Raw genomic sequence first — 17,803 nt, 5'->3', positions numbered from 1 at the left:
CTTTCAGAGAAGCATAAGTGCCATGAAAGTAGTTTTAAAAGATAATGTAACAGAGTGACTGGTAGATTCATGGCCAGAGAAAGTGACATTTGAGCTAAGAAATGAAAGATATGAAGAATTCAATCAGGAGGAGAGCTATAGAAAAAGCATTCCAAGTAGGGGGAACCACAGCTTTAAGGGCCCTCTGGGGAGAGGGAATCAAGCAGAAGGTGCAGCCCTTAGGCAGAATATTAGAGATAGAATTAACAGAGATGGAAATACATACATATCATAAGTCTTAATTTTCTAGAAACAGGACATCACCTTCACAGACTATGGAAGCAGGAGACAATTTTTTTAAAAAAATTACATCCAAGAGATTAGCCCAGGCAAGTAGAGTTGGGGAGAATTGTGAATAGAATGGTACAGGGAAAGATGGAAATGCCCCCAGTACATCACAAGCAAGTGCTAAAGGAAGGACTTCCCAGCTGGAGGTAGTGGTAAAGAATCCGTCTGCCAATGCAGGAGACAGAAGAGACACAGGTTTGATCCCTGGGTAGAGAAGATCCCCTGGAGGAGGCCATGGCAACCCACTCCAGTATTCTTGTCTGGAGAGTCCCATGGACAGAGGAACCTGGTAGGCTACAGTCCAGAGAGTAGAAAAGAGTCAGACATGACTGAAGTGACTCAGGACACACAAGGCAGTAAAGAATTCAGACTGCAGATGGCTCTTGAGTATTCCATGGGTGGTAACTCCAAGAGCAATAATAAAAGCCAAGTTTGGGACTGTCCTGGTGGTTCAGTGATTAAGAGTTCGCCTTCCAGTGAAGGGAATGTGGGTTTGATCCCTGGTTGGGGAACTAAGATTCCACATGCCATGAAGCAACTAGGCCCATGGGCCACAACTAGAGAAGCCCAGGAGCCACAGGAAGGCTCTCACATACCTCAACTAAGACCTGATGCAGCAAAAAAAAAAAAAAAAAAAAAAAACAAGTTTAAGGGCTCTCAAGGATGGGTACCAAAAGTCCTTGATACAAAACCAAAATTTATAGGGCAGGGCATGATTTTAAATAAGGAATGAAAGCCAAATAGTAAGAAGAGAACAGGACCAGAACAGAAGCATGTAAGGATAATATGGAAGTTATGAAGAGTCACAGTTACTAGTGCATGCAAGAAGGCATCTTACTGGTCCAAAGGCTGGGAAGAAGTTCAGCCAACACACCAAAGAAAGCTCTCCAGGTTGCTCAGAGCTGGTATCTGTTATGATTACCATTGCTCGTATCATATCTGCAAGTAGATACTTGCAATATCACTCCTATTTTAGAGAATAGGATTATTAAGAGCACTGGGCAAAGACATAAAAGAAAAGTTACAATCTCTGTTTTACTATGCCTACAGTCTAGAGGAATATAGACCTAAAATAGCCAAAGACTTGATGTGAGCTGTGCTATGCGGGTAAGCCCAAAGTGTGACACAAGCATAAGGAAAGCGTGCATTATTTTTCCCTGGAGCATTAAGAATGGCTTACCAGAGGAGATAACCTAGCTGTTGCCTGGAGCATCCATACCTGCCAGGGAGATAGCGAAAGGTGTATCGAATAGGGCATCAGAGGCAGAGCAGCAGCATATCTGTGGACACCCATGTCTCTGACTTACAGATTTGCTAAGGATGGTCCAGAAGCTCTCTACAACAAGTTTGGAAAATGGAGTGATAGAACATGAGTTTAATTTTAGAGGGTTGTGTCTCTAGGGCCCAGGAGCCACAGCTGAGATCCTGTGCCACAACCACTGAAGCCCACATGCCCTGGAACCAGCAAGTCGCAGCTACTGAGCCGGCGTTCTGCAACTACTGAAGCCTGTGCCCCTACAGCCTGCGGTCTGCAATGAGAGAAGACACCACAGGGAGAAGCCCGCATACGAAACCAGAGAACAGCCCCCACCCTGCACAGCTAGAAAAAGCCCACAGCAGCAACGAAGACCCAGCGCGCCAAAAATGAATGAATAAAATAAATTTAAAATAGATAAATAAATGCATTTGACACTGTGTGCAAGTCAAAAAATGAAATAAATTAAGGAAATAGAGCCTTCTTTCTAGTTCTCCTTCATTGTGACAAAATTGAATAGGAAGTACACAAAGGGTGATTAAGCTATAGACTAGACTGTTAAATACTTAAGGAATCAAATGTATGATCTACACTTCTGATGCTATGCTGCCTCTGTGGTCATTTTTAAATTACACCATTCTATTTTCTTTTACTTTCATGTGAATTGTATCAGTTTGTACACTTACAAAGAGTCTGTCTCCAAATAAAAAGGAGCTAGGAAAGAAACTACCACAGGAAGAACATCAGGTGTTATTTTGCTTTGTTGGTTTGGTTTTTAAGAGGTAATGGAAATATACACATATGTACATTATGTAAATTTATATACACATATATATGTCATTTTTATATACATAAAAGTCTCTCTCCACCCACACCCCCCCGTTCCTGGCACAGAGTTTCTGATCCTTGTAATTTCCCAGTTATAAAGGCATCTTCTGCTTTAGTATTTAGTCTTTGACCCCATCCCTGACACAGGGCTCCTAAAACCTTTGTGAATTCCTTAGTAAGAAGAGCACCAGGAACATCCTTTATTTTATTAAAATGACTCTGGGGGGAAAAAAAATAAAATGACTCTGGGGACTTCCCTGGTGGTCCAGTGGTTAAGAATCCACCTACCAATGCAGTGGACTCAGATTCAATCCCTACTCGGGTAAGACCTCACATGCCACAGGACAACTAAGGCCATGCACAACAACTACTGAGGCCCACACACTCTAGGGCCCATGCTCTGCAACAAGGCACTGCAATGAGAAGCCCTCACACTGCAACTAGAGAGCAGCCTCCACTCTCCACAACTAGAGAAAAGCCTGCAGGTAGCAATGAAGACCCAGTGCAGCCAAAAAGTAAGATAAATAAATAATTTTTTTTAAAAAAATTTTAAAGGTGGCTCAGGGTAGACTCAGGTGGGAGGGGCTGAGCCAAAAAAAAAAAGACCAAGCCATGATTAAAAGCTTGGAATTTTCATTCACATTCCCCATCCTTCAGAGGAGGGGCCGAGATTGGAAATGGTGTTAACAGGCGCTAATAGTTAATAACTGATCACGTCTAAGTGAGGAAGCCCTCACAAAATCCCAATAGCATGAGTTTAGTGGAGCTTCCAGCTTGGTGAACCCCAGCTCCAAGGGAACAGAAGCTCCCTTTCAGACCTTGCCCTGTGTATCTCTTCATCTGGCTAGTCATCTATACCTTTTTTTCATATTATTTAATAAACTGGGAAATGTGTTTCCTTGAGTTCTATGAACTGCTCTAGCAAATTAATTGAACCAGAGGACGAGGTCACTGGAACCTCTGATCTACAACCTGGGCTTGAGACTGCTGTCTGAAATATCAGGAGGAGGTAATCTTGTGGGAACACAACCCTTAACCTGTGAACTCTAACTCTGTCTCTGGGCAGATGGTGTCAGAACTGAGTCAAATTGTAGGACACCCGACTGGTGTCACAGAAGATTCCCTGGTGTGGGGGAAAAAAACACATACACATTCAGTGACCAGAGGTATCGGAAGGAAAGTATTCTGTATGAGTAGTAAAAGGGACACTTGGGAAAGAAAAATACAGGAGAGGAAAACTGGGTGGTATTCCAACATAGATTTTCAAATGGCAAGATAATGAACTAAGAGCGGAGAACCAACAGAAAAGGAGCAGTTGAAGAAAGATCAGAGATATCATGGCCTGGGCAGGTCCTGCATGGCCTCCCAGAAGAAGCCTGATGTCCAGAGCACAAGGGTTGGCCAAGGACAGGAGGAGAGCTCCCTAACACGGAGCAGAGGCAAGTGTGGCCGCTTAAGGGAGATAAGGTGAGGTCAGCTGACATTAAGGGGTTGTTGATGGGGTTGGCCGAATCCCTAACTGGGATCTCCATTTCCTTGGAGAAGGAAGCCAATAAAGGCTGTGGTGATGGAATAGGATCTTGAAGAGACAGTGAAGGTTTGGAATCACCCCTTTGGAGAATGGGTAAAGCTGTAGATCAGAAACAAGAATTCCCAGGACACCTGTGGCCCCAGCTGAAATTGAAGACTCTCAGTCTGTATTTGCTCTTGTTGTTGAATATTCTTCTGCAGCCCTCAATAGCCCAGTGTCGGGGAAAGGAAGATACTTCAGGGTGAGGCAGGGCTGGACAGGGAGGCAGATGGGGTGAGGTTGCGTGGGAGGGATACAGCAAAAAGGTGAGTGGGCGATTAACTGATGCAGAAAGACCTCGTCCCTGTCCCTGAGGGCCGTTACGTGCCAAAGAGAGAGACAATAAATGCCAATGTGGAAAGGTAATGCAACAGAAATTCTCACATGCTTAGTGAGAGGTAGAGGTGGCCGCGACAAGTGGGGGGTGTTCAAAGTGGAGAGGCCGCAGCAGGTTCCGGTGGTCAGAGGAGGCCCCAGGGCTGCTGCCGCCTCCGCTGTTAGCGCTCAGCAACTTCGAGGCCCCTTTTCCGGTGGTTAAGAAAGAAAGGGGTGAAACAATTCTGCAGAGGGAGGGTGGAGCCGCTGCCTCCAGAGCCAGGCAGTGTCCACAGTCAGCTCAGCTTCGTCTGACGTGGACGTGCTGATCTGAGGAAGGTGAGGTGGGAGGAAGGGTGAGGCCTGAGCACCGGGAGAGGGGGCCGGAGAGAGAAAATACAGCTTTCAGAAACGCATAACTTCCCCTTGCCAGCAAAGGATGTTGAGGTTTTCTCAGTTCTGGGTTATGACACCGGGCTTGGGGTGAGGCAACAGAAGGGGTTCCTGATGTGGACTGAGTGGATAAAGCTCAGTGAGTTCCCCCAAAGTGCTGGGGCAGATCTGGCTCTAGTCAAGGCAAAATTACAAAGCGCGTAAAATACCCTCCAGGTCCACAACCCACTTTATCACCTCTCTTCTCCTCAGCCTAGGGACCTTGCTCAACCCTTGGGACTGCTCCTCTCAGATAAAGCAACTCCCCCCACCACCCTACCCCCTGTCAAATCTACCTAGCCTAGGTCCCACGCTTTGTATCAGTTAACTGAATCATCCCATTTGTAATACTGTCTTTCTCCAAGATAAACGTGTGTTCGCTTCTCATGTTTCCTTCTTCAAATCTGCGTTTTCCCTACTTCTGTTTTGGCTCTTCCCTCTGCTTACCTTGTCCTTCCACCTTAGTCCTCTCTCCTGAACTCTTCTTCTTATTATTATTATTTATAATAATATAATAAATATTATATAATTTTTATAATTATATAAGACCCTGTGCTGGGTCTTTGTTCCTACGCTCAGGCTTTCTCTAGTTGTGGTGAGTGTGAGCCACCCTCTAGCTGTAGTATCCGGGCTTCTCACTGCAGTGGCTTCTCCTATTGCAGGTCATGGGCTCTGGGTGTTCAGGCTTCAGTAGTTGTGGCACAGGACCTTGGTTGCTCTGTGTCATGTGGGATCTTCCCGGACCAGGAATCGAACTTGTGTCTCTTGCATTGCAAGGCAAACTCTTAACCACAGGACCACCAGAGAAGTCTCATCCTGAACTCTTGCTTCTCCTTCAAGGCCACTTCCCCAGTGTCCCTACCTAGAAGGAATTTCCATCTTCTTTGCACCCTTTGTGCCTGAGATTAATCTGCCTGTCAGCAACACGTAGCATTTTCTGTCTTCCCTTAGAGTTGATATTATACAGGCCTATTTTCCTCTGTCTGAAAGATTCTTAAGGATGGAACCAAATTGTATTTCATCTTTGTTTTCTCTACAAAATCTTACATAGTTCTTGGAACATAGGAAGGGTTTAATGAAATGTTCAGTTGATTAAATAATTAATTAAATTCAGTTCCCAGAAATGACTCTTTGTAGGAATTTCGTGCAAAATACCAGGGAAGCCACATATATGTGGTTCCCCTGGCTTTGACTTTCACCTTTCAGGCGTCACAGCCCTGTGCTTTCATTTCCCATTTGCAGGTCTGAGAACAAAAAGCTGGTGACCCTGAAGCTACTTGGAACTCTCACACACAGCTTGGTTCAGCCACTTTGGAAAAGACTTTGGCAGCATCTGCTACATATATATATATACATACCCAGGGATTCTACCCTCAGAGACACACCCAACAGACATGCATGCACAAAAAGGCTCATAGGGTACTTCCCTGGCTGTCCAGTGGTTTAGATTTTGTACTTCCACTGCAGGAGGTGCAAGTTTGATCCCTGGTCAAGAACTAAGATCCTGAGTTCCACACAGCACAGCCAAAGAAAGAATGAAGAAAAATGGCTCATAGCAGTGTGATTATAGTAGGGAAAAACTTTGGGAACAACCCAAAGGTTCATCATTAGGAGAATACATGAATAAATTATTGTACAGTCATACAATAGGACACAGCCATGAAAACAACCAGCTACAAGTGAAAACAGAGATAAATCTCATCAGATGTTGAGCAAAAGAAGACAAATGCAAGAGTACATAACTATGATTGTATTTATATACAGGCAAAACTAACCTATAATGTTAAAAGTCAAAAGAGTCCAAAAGTCTGTTCCGTACATCTGTGTCTCTTTTTCTGTTTTGCATATAGGGATATCATTACCATCTTTCTAAATTCCATATATATGTATTAGTATACTGTATTGGTCTTTATCTTTCTGGCTTACTTCACTCTGTATAACGGGCTCCAGTTTCATCCATCTCATTAGAACTGATTCAAATGAATTCTTTTTAATGGCTGAGTAATATTCCATGGTGTATATGTACCACAGCTGTAAAGTAATTAGCCTCCAATGAATAAAAATAAATGGGAAAAAAAAGTCAAAAGAGTAGCTATATTTGTGGAAGACAGAGGAGATAACGAAGGGAGAGAGCATGTGGTAGATACATGGGTGTATTCACTTAACAATAACTCATTACAGTGTTTGTTTATAGTTTTGTGCACTTCTCTGCACACATATCGTGAAGACAATGTTCCAGCTACCTCTGGAGATATTTCTACAAAACTGCCATCCTCTGGCAGTGCTGCAGCCCTGAGTTTGCTGAGTCTTCATCTCTCTCCTATACACAGGAACTTCACTGTTCATGCTTTGTTTGAGGGGAAGTACAAAGAGGAAAATATGGACAAAAACGAATCCAGTCTTCTTAGAACTTGCCTGGATCCCAGCCAAAGCATATGCAATCAGTGACTCCCACCTGAGAAGTGAAAGTTTCAACACAACCTACAGGAAGAGTCTGCAGCCTTCAGAGCTGTCTGTAAGATGCTGTCCCTGCCCTTATTTATTTATTTGTTTGTCAGCACATCTCACCCCTAACTTTGCAGCCCCTGGGCATTGACAGTCTCTGGTGTGTCCTTTAGAGTTTCCTCAGAATGCATAGCCAAAATCTGAACTTAGGGTTCAAAGTGAACTGTAGGGCTCAAGTCCACTCTTACGAGTGGTGATTTGAAGATCCTTGCTCCCCAACACATCTGACCCCAAAATCATCCCAATCTTCCTCTAAGATGTCTGAAAATAATTCACTTATTTTCTCAACTAACATGTTTTGAGCACTTTGTTGTGCACTAATCACAGCTGTAATTATACGTTAATTGATGTAAATGGTGTAGGCTCTGTGAACAAAGGAGTTGTGTACTTATTCACATCTGAATCCTCAGTTTCTAGTCCAACACCTGCTGCAGAGCTGCTCAAAACATATCCAGGGAAGGAATGGGAATAGAGAGGGAGATGCTATTGTGAAAACAGACTATTTTACAATACAGTGTAATCATGTGCTTCAATGTCTTGAATACATGTTGCCTTAAGTTAAAAATGTTGACATCTATATATGTATACTTATAACTGATTCAAGTTGTTGTACAGCAGAAACTAACGCATTATAAAGAAACTGTCCTCCAATTAAAAAAAAAATTTTTTTAATAAAAGCAAAAAGAGAAGCAAGTGACACAAACTGCTAAAACATTTTCCTCCCCCAAAATTCAACATGGTAGCCACCTAGAAGGCATATAAAATTAATAAATTGTCAGAAACTTTAAGAGAATAAAAACACAAATTTACAGGGCATACCTGCATATGAGATTACATACACAGGACTCTATGAGAAATAATATTAGTCATTTTTTTTAATAACAAATGCCTGTGCACTGCTTATCTGTGTGTTTTTTCAATGAAAATTCAAAATCAGCTTTAATAAATACTTGTTTTAATAAAATAAAACATAAAAGTTCTTTTAAGACTGTGCAATATCAATCTATCCATCTAATTCAAAGATCTTTGTCAAAAACATTTTCATATACCAATAGTAAAAGAAAAAATGTTGAAGTCTCCCTAAGATCTTGGTTATGACAACGAGAAACCCTCAGAAAAGGGTCACACTTAAAACTTTATCATCTTATCTCAACATTCTCTAACTCACTTTCAATTCAATTAATTAGAGTTCAACAAAGGATTACCAATAATCTCTCTCTTCTTCACTCTGACTACAAAACTAAGTGAAATATATGCCCTGCTTTCAAAGAGCTGAATAACATTAATGTTCAGTTTGGAGTTCTTTATATACTATATCTCATCTTTATATCTAATCTAATCTCATCTAATCCTCACACATCCCCCAGGAGGTAGGCATCACCATTGATTTCATGTTTTGAATGAAAAATTAAGAAACAAGAGATTGGTTAACTTCCTCAAGGCCACAGAGATAGTACATACTTTAAAATAGTTTTCCCAATGAAGCTTTCTGGTAGGCCGATAAATTCACCTTGTTCTATGGATTACTTAAAGTATTCACTCATTCAATAAATATTTATTGAGGATATACTTGTGCCAGATACTGCTCAAGATGCTGGAGATACAGGAGTGAACAAAAACAAAAGCCCTGCTTTCATGGATCTTACATTCTAATAAGGTGAAGTGGAAACTAGGAGACAGAAAATAAAACAAAAAGAAACATATAGTATGTAAAATGGAGACGAGCATACAGAGAAAAATAAGCCAAGAGGAGACAAGGAGTTACAAGATGGAGGGGCTGTTTTTAGTGGGAAAGATATCATTGCAGAGGTAGTACCTGAGCAGAATAAGAAAGCAAACCTCACAGAAAATGAGGAGGAAGCAGCATTCCAAGTAGAAAACAGTGCAAAGCCCCCAGTGAAACAAGTGTGAGGGCCATCAGGTCAGCATGACTGAAATGCAGTGAGAAGAGCAGAGAAGAAGGGGTAATGGTCAGGGAGGCTGGATCACTTGGACCATTGTGAAATGTATAGCTTTTACTCTATGAGAAGTGAGAAAACTTTGGAAGACTTTTGCAAAGCATAATATGAACTTCTTACACATATGTGATGCATACTGAATTCTTCAGTAAACCAAGTTTTAGAAAAAAAATGTTTCACTCTCACTGTGTCTCCAGATTGGATGCACTGAAAAAGACATGTCATCACTTTTGTGGTATTCCTGCCAAAAACGCACGACCTGAATCTTATGACAAAACATCAGACAAACTCAGATTGTAGAACTCTATAGAAAACAACTGACTTGTACTCCAAAAATGTTGATGTTATAAAATATGAAGAAAGTTTAGGGAATGACTGTAGATTAAAGATGACCAAAAAGACACAGCAACTGTAACTTCCCTGGTCCAGTGGTTAAGAATCTGCCTTGCAATGCAGATGATGCAGGTGTGATCCTTGGTTGAGGAACTAAGATGCCACGTACCTTGGAGCAACTAAGCCTGCATGTCTCAGGTACTGAAGCCCGAGAGACACAACTGCTAGTAGAGAGTTTAGTTCGTGTGCTGCAATGAAAGATCCACGTGAAGCGAAGAAGATCCTTTGCACCACAAGTAAGACCCGATACAGTCAAATAAATAAATAATTTAAAAAACAGACATAATAACGGAATGCAATACATGATCCTGGTTGGATTCTGGATGGGGAAAAAAGGTGTCATATAGCACATCTGGGGCTTCCCAAGTGGTTCTGATAGTAAAGAACCTGCCTGCCAATACAGGAGACTAGGAGACGTGGGTTCAGTCCCTAGGTTGGAAAGATCCCCTGGAGGAGGGCATGGCAAACCACTCCAGTATTCTTGCCTGGAGAATCTCATGGACAGAGGAACCCCATGGGCTAAGTCTATAGTGTCACACTGAGTTGGACACGACTTAAGCGACTTAGAAGGCAAGCACATAGCACTGGGGGAACGTTTGGTAGTATTTAAATATGCATTATATATTTGATTGTATTGATGTTAAATTTACTAAATTTTATAACTGTGCTGATATCATGATATAGAGACATTCTTGTTTTTAGAAGATGTGTGCTAAAATAGTTAAGAGTAAAAGGGGGTGATGTCTGCAATTTACCCTTGAATATTCCACAAAAAATAATAATAATTATTATACAGCTATTCACACATGCATATTTGGAGAGAAGGAGAAATAAACCAAATGTGATAAAATGTTAACAACTGGTGAATCTAGGTGAAAGAAATATAAGAATTCTTTGTACTACTATTCTTGCAACTTCCCTGAAATGTCAAAATTATTTTAAACTAAGAAGTTTAAAAATTGAAACAAATAACTATAGCAGTTTCCGTCAACTTACACAAGGCTAGCCACACAGACCCAGTGTATAGCAAGAAGAGAGAAAAGTTCCTAAGGCTCAAGTTCATCCCTTCCAGTGCTCAAAGAATCACTCACCTGGCTTCCCCCTGCAATGGATTTGGCATGGCCACACCCAGAGACTGCCACAAGGATGGAGGGAGCATCACGTAGGCTCATGATCTCAGAGTCAGCCCAACCTTCTGTCCCTGCACTCCCACAGCCAGGCATCAAACCCTGTGGGTACTACCTTGGCTTTCAAGGTTCTAATCTAACTTTCTTGCCTGGGATCCTGCATCTTTGGATCCCCCCAGCCTACACACATGAGTCCCAGGCTCCAGACTTCTCTCTCTGCTCCCTCTTCCTCATCACACCCTGCCCTACTCCACCTGTACTCATACAAATGCCAGAGCCTAGAATGTGTCTTCCTGAAGGATGTCTGAGTGCCAGGGGCTCAGTGATTGAACTGGGTACCCAGGGACGGCTTGTAACAGGCCCTAAACAAACATTTCCCTGTGCCTCCGTTTCCTCCCTTTGCAACCAAGTGTGCCTTTCTCTCACTCCACCTCCATTCACCACGCCCCGCAAAGAGTTACCCACTTAAAACGCAGGCTCCAAGTTTCAGAGCACCCCAGACAAGGTTGGAGAGAAAGGGGGAGCACCCCTCACTGAGATTCCTTGCCCCCTCATTTGTTGGCTCAGGACCCAGTGGAGAGTTTTCAGTTTGCTATGGAACTTCCTAATATGTCTCCTCTTCCCTTCCCCGCCCGCCCCTTGCCCCCAGCCAAAGTGAAAGTGTTAGTCACCCAGTCATGTTCAACTCTTGGTGATCCCATGGACTTCTGCCTGCCAGGCTCCTCTGTGCACGAAACTCTGCAGGCAAGAATACTGGAGTAGGTATTCCCTTCTCTGGAGGATCTTCCCAACCCAGGAATCGAACCGCAGGCTCCCTCACTGTGGGCAGATTCTTTACCATCTGAGCCACTAGGCAAGCCCCCAGCCAACATTTCCCTAATAATTCTCCGGCTCCCTTGGCCTCTGGGCTGCTGACAGAGTTGATGGAGAGGGACCAGCCCTTGCAAGTAAAGCCTCTGTTCTGGCCTTCGTCTCACGCCTCCTATCCCCCTCCTCCAACTCCACACTCCCTATCGCTTGCCAGGGATCAACTTTCCTGCCTCAGAAAATAATCTGTCAGTCTCTGAGCTTCAGAACCACCCAACTTCCTTTGAGAAAGCCAAGTTCATGGTCGCTGCTTCTCTCTTTCGGCAACTGCACCAAATGAGAGGATATTTCATTCTTACAGCCAGCAGGGAGGACACTCTCTCCCCCCAGACAGAAAGGAAAACTGAAGCTGGTTGGAAGGATTCACCTTGCCAAGGTGGCCTGGTTTGCTGATGGCATGGCCAGATGCACGATTCTCGAGGACCTCTCAACCCACTGCCAGCCTTTGCTGTCTGACCCAGCCTGCCCAGAGCTGCAGGGAGCTGCTCTGAGTCACAGGTCCAGGTGACCAGTAAGCTGCACAGTCCAGAGGCTCACATCCTGATTTCCCTGAAGGCCACAGCACCTGGTCCATGCCGGCCCACACCTACCAGGCTGGGCCTCCTTACCTTGACCCTGATGTCCCTTGATGAGCAGAAGGAGTGTGAGGCCGAGCACTTGCCCCAGCATCCCCACAGAACAGATGTAAGACGCTGACAGAGGGGTCAAACCAGCTTCTCTCCCACCAGATACTCTGCCCTACACAAGCTCAGCAGCCACCTATCAGCAGAAGGTTGACAGGGAGAAGAACTCTGTCGGGCTTCAGCCACAGTTTCCTCAGCTTGAGGATGTTCTCATCAGCTGAACGCTTGCAAGGTTGTTGAGGAAGCCCCAGTCCCTGGACCTGGTCTGACAGTTCCCACAAGCTAAACTTGCGAAGTTCGCCTCAAGTGGGCGGATGCTCAGAATACACAGTGACTCACAAAACCAACTTAGAAATCTTGTCCTGAGCTCGGCCCCAGCCCAGCTTCTTTGTTTAAAGGACAGTTGCCCAAGAAAGTTTCCATTTATCTGCATCCTACTGGCAATATAAAGAAAACTATATGGGGACCAAATAGCCGTTAGGTAAGCCTGTCCAATCCCAACAGACATTGTGAAGGTGAAGGAGAGAGGGTGTGAGAAGGATGTAGATTGAAAAGTGGATCACTAAACAATAGGTGAAATGCTGAAGAAGACAAGCAAACGCACTAGAAAAATCTAGCAGGCCTGGGGGTTTCCTGAAGAGTGATACCAAAGTTTCAACCTTAAGCACATCCAAATTAAAATGTTTCCATAATAATACCCTTTTGCCTAGTTTCCAATATGTACTTTTAAATTCCTTCCCTTCCTCTTTTTCTACTCTCCCATAATAGTTCTTTCTTCTCAGCTTCTCTCACCCAGACAGCATGTAGACCCATTTTTGCTGCCCCCCAACACAAACTTTGATTCACCCTCCAGAAAGGCCAGGCAGCATTTGACTCTCTTCACACCCGCATGGAGGGATGGAGGCATCCAACTTTCCCCAGAACTCAATTGCTTTGAGACCACACCCAGAGTTCTATGCCCTTCTTTTTCTTCTGCTTTCCCCTCAGCAGAAAATACTTTCAGTTCCCTTCAATCCAGTCCTTCTTCTCCTTTTCCATCTGTTGATCCATTTCCAGTCACTGTATCTGAAGTTGGGCTGAGGGGAGGCAGACTGAAAGACTTGCCTGCCAAAAAAAAAAAAGGCAGCAATGATTTTCTGGGTCAAACACTGGATTTGCAGTCTAAGGTGGCACTAGTGGTAAAGATTCCTGCCAATGCAGGAGACCTAAGAGACACAAGTGCCAGAGTCCAGCCTCGGCAGGATCCAGGGGGTACCCTCAGGATGAACAGTGTCAGTGAGAGAGAGAGACAGAGAGAGAGAGAGAGAGAGAGAGACAGAGACAGAGAGAGACGTGAGACCAGCCTTGATAGGGCCAAGTCTATGAGGGAGAGAGAGAGAGAGAGAAAGAGAGAAAGAAAGCGAGGCCAGACGGGGGGTGCAGCAGGGTCTGGCAGAGTCTGGCAATGCTTTATTTTTTACCGTGGCTTTTATACCCTAAATTAGTATGTTTCTAAGGGGAAGATAGTTTTAACATTATGTCAGCTTGTTCTTCACAAAACCAGGGTGTTTTCTGCATACTTCTTTGTTTATGAGGGTCTTGTACATTATCTTCTGGCCTTGGGGCCTATTAATATTTTATGCAGGTCAGGTGAATGTAAACCTATTTTCTGTTTCTATGGTGACCTTAACTGAAAGGTAGCAGTCTCATAGGGCAACAGTACAGAGTAGAAGTATAACCTTGTTAATACAAAAATTAATCCTTCTGCAGAAGTTGTCAGTTGCATTTATCTAAGTTTACCCCACCCAGAGTCTGCGGCTTCGGTGAGGCAGCTTCTGCCTAGCACTCCTGGCTGATAATTAACAACAATCTCATTGTTATCACACTAGGGCTAAGCTCTTATTTCTCTAGATCTTTAACTATACTAACAATGGTTTCTTTAACACAACCTTAGCACATTAAAAGCAAAAACACAGCAAGCAAAACACAGCAAGCAAATGTCAACCTAATAACCACCTTTAGAATAATTTTTCTTATGTTTTCTAATAGGACTTCCTCACTCCCCGAAGGGCTCTATGTCTACTAGGGCCTTTATATAATGAGGTTCTTTATGCTATTTTATGATTAGGGTATTATAAGCAATCATACATATTAGTACCAAGGGCATAACCTTTATATGATCAGGTTCTTTATGCTATTTTATGATTAGGGTATTATAAGCAATCATGCATATTAGTACCAAGGGCATAAAGCATTTGCCAAACAAACTAAAATACCAGCAAAGGAGTTTAAATTAAAACACTCCTTTCACCCTGGATAATCTCATAAAATACCACCACCCGGGAAACTTATTGATTAAAATTCTAAATTGATTCTTATTTGGGAAGAGATCAAGGAAGGCCTTCTGCCTGTGTCACAGAAATTAGGCAGTAGTCTATTGAGGCAGGCATCAGAAAGACAGATATCATCTTTAAGGTGAGCGCCGGGAGCAGCTTTTCGAAATCCCTGAAAACCTGATCTGTCTTGCCTGTCAGGCTTTCTCCTCGTGACCTTGTCATGGGTGGGATCTCGTGAGCTGGCCTTTTCAAAACCCCTGAAAACCTGATCCGCCTTGCCTGTCAGGTTTTCTCCCTCATGACCTTGTCATGGGTGGGATCTCGTGTGCGGCTCCTGGCACACAAGTTTGACCCATGGGTAGGGAAGATCCCCTGGAGGAGGTCAATATTCTTGCCTGGAGAATCCCATGGACAGAGGAGCCTGGCCGGTTACAGTCCATAGGCTCACACAGAGTTGGACACGACTGAAGCGACTTGGCACATACACGCATGTAGACTTGAGTTCCAGTTCAGCAACTCACAGCCTGTGTGATCCTGACCAAATTATTTTCTGAGCCTGTGGGGTCAACAGTATTTGGCTCCCATCCCTCACAAGGTAGTTTTCAGAATCAAATTAGATGTATAACCCCCATTAATTGAAGTAAAGAAAAACAAGCAGGTTAACAAGTTATTTTAATATGTAAATGCATATTACACAAATGTATTTTTTTTAAAAAGAATCAAATTAAAAACTGTACCTGAGAGTATGCATATTAAAAATGCTGAACAATAAAGTTTTGTTCATTTTTTTAAACGCAGACCTACACAGATTTTTCCTGTTGATCTAATGGTTATCATCTCTTTCTTTTTCCCCCCTCCCAAGAGGCAGCCGTTTAGCCCTGGGAAGTTTCCTCAGAGTTGATCTGGCCATCCCTTGAGATGGTGCTCAAGGGATGATACAGTAGGAGGATAAATTTCCTCCCATGAAAGATGGAATAGTCCCAGTACTGAGACTAATTGTAAATTTGGGATCACTAAGACTACCTTCAATTTTGGTAATTTACTAGAAGGCAATTTAACAGAAATTACATATGCTCTGGGACTTCCCCGGTGGTTCAGTGGTTGGGCATCTGCCTGCCAGTATAGGGGACACAGATTCAGTCTCTAAGATCTCACACACCATGGGGCAATTAAGCCAGTGCACCACAAGTATTGAGCCCATACTCTAGAGCCCGCATCCTACAACTGCTGAAGCCCTAGAGCCTGTGTTCCACAAGAAGAGAACCAAACTCAGTGAGAAGCCCATGCCCTGCAACTCGAGAGTAGCCCCTGCTCACCAAGACTAGAGAAAACCTGTGTGCAGCAATGAAGAGCTTGTGCACTGCAACAAACACAGCCAAAAACAAAATGGCCCTTTCAGCTAGTAATACCCACTCTTTGAGTTTATTCACAGAAATACTGTCATTAACGCATTAAAATATTTTCACAAATGCTCAAAGGTTCTTCCTTATAGCATTGTTAAGTAAAAAGTCAGAAATAATCTATATGTTAATCATAAGGAACAATTTTATAAATACAATATATTCATTCTATATTATAGTATAGTAGGAAGCCTTTTAAAAGAGTAAACTCTGTAACAAGCTAAAGAGGTAGGGTGTGGAAGGAGGTGGCAGGGAGGTTGAAGAGGGAGGGGACATATATATGCCTATGGCTGATTCATGTTGATGTTTGACAGAAACCAACACAATACAGTAAAGTAATTATCCTTCAATTAAAAACAAAAAAAAAAAAAAAATGAAAGAGTAAAATAAATGTCTACATACTCATGTGAAAAGAGCCCTAAGATATTCACAAAACCATCTGCATAATATAATTCTGTTTAGGTGGACGAAATGAATGTGTGTATATTTATGTTCTCTGAATGGTTGTAAATGTAGGGAAACATGCCTGGGGGAAAAATATTCATGATGATAACATTTAGATAAAGAAATAGAATTTTGAGTAGAGGTAAGTGAGAGTGAGTTTTACTTATTATTCCACTTGTGCTTCCTGTTCAGAACTTTTTACAATGACTATATTACGTATGCAACAATTTAAAATATCAGCTCTCAGACTGCCGTGGGTGCTCCAGTGGTTAAGACTCCACTAGGGCTCCATGGCTGGTGGGGGAACTAAGATGCCACATGCCTTGAGGTGTGATCAAAACAAAAAAGAATGTAAAAAATATGTGTATAATATAGCAGTTCCCCAGGTTTCTAGATTTTCACCTACATAAGATCAATGTATTCATGGAACTGTTGTCCAGAGAAGCAGAACCAATACAAGCTATATAGACATAGGGAGATAGAGATGGAAATAGAGATAAAGAGAACTGATTCAACAAGTTATGGAGACTGACAAACCCAAAATCTGCTGAGCTAATGTCTCAGTTTGAAGGTCCTTAGGCAGGAGAACTTTCTCTTACTTGAGGGAGAGTACACCTTCCCCCGCCCCGGCCTCATTGAAAAGGTGCTGCAGTACAAATGATCTGTGACTGGTTGGATCTACGGATGTACAACAGCCTGAATGGAGGGCCAACTCTATAAAGTTATACTCAGATTTTAGACTGGTGGGGGCAGAATCAGCACCATTCACCCCGACATAGTTCATTTTTCAAAGGTCAACTGTATAGAAATCAAAATCAGATTTCCATATATTATGTACTTAAGTTGTTACATTTGACAATAATATATCAGAGTGTTTTACAAAAATGGAAAGAAAATATAATGACTCTAGGTGTCCTGCCACCATTTTGTGAATTACATCTATTTTGTGAATTATAAATTTAAAAGACCAAAACTGAATGATAAGGCAATTTGTGCAAACCAATGTTCCCTTTCACTTATTAAAACTGTGCTCACTTGTTGCTCAGTTGCTCAGTCATGTCTGACCCTTTGTGACCCCACGGATTGCAGCATACCAGGCCTCCTTCACTATCTCCCGGAGTTTGCTCAGATTCACGTGCACTGAGTCAGTGATGCCATCCAATCATTTCATCCTCTGTTGTTCCCTTCTCCACTTGCCTTCCTTCTCCCAGCATCAGGGTCTTTTCTAATGAATCAACTCTTCACATTAGGTGGCCAAATTATTGGTGCTTCAACTTCAGCATCAGTCCTTCCAATGAATATCCAGGCTTGATTTCCTTTAGGATTGACTGATTTGAACTTCTTACTGTCTAGGGACTCAAGAGTCATCCCCAGCACCACAGTTTGAAAGCATGAATTCCTCAGTTCTCAGCCTTTTTTATGGTCCAACTCTCACATCCGTACA

General features: G+C 42.8%; 1 protein-coding gene across 1 annotated transcript in view; it reads right to left on the bottom strand.

Annotated features, from left to right (window-relative positions):
* CD244 (CD244 molecule) overlaps positions 1-12,291 on the bottom strand; it is a 35,961-nt gene extending 23,670 nt beyond the window's left edge. The window contains exon 1 of the mRNA XM_065947445.1: positions 12,186-12,291. Coding sequence (XP_065803517.1) covers positions 12,186-12,246 — 61 coding nt within the window. The 5' untranslated portion in view covers positions 12,247-12,291. The remainder of the gene's footprint in view (positions 1-12,185) is intronic.
* Between the last annotated feature and the right edge of the window lie 5,512 nt (positions 12,292-17,803).

Source organism: Muntiacus reevesi, chromosome 1 (genome assembly GCF_963930625.1).
Source record: "Muntiacus reevesi chromosome 1, mMunRee1.1, whole genome shotgun sequence".
Taxonomy (NCBI): Eukaryota; Metazoa; Chordata; class Mammalia; order Artiodactyla; family Cervidae; genus Muntiacus; species Muntiacus reevesi.
This window is presented reverse-complemented; position numbering and strand designations above follow the sequence as displayed.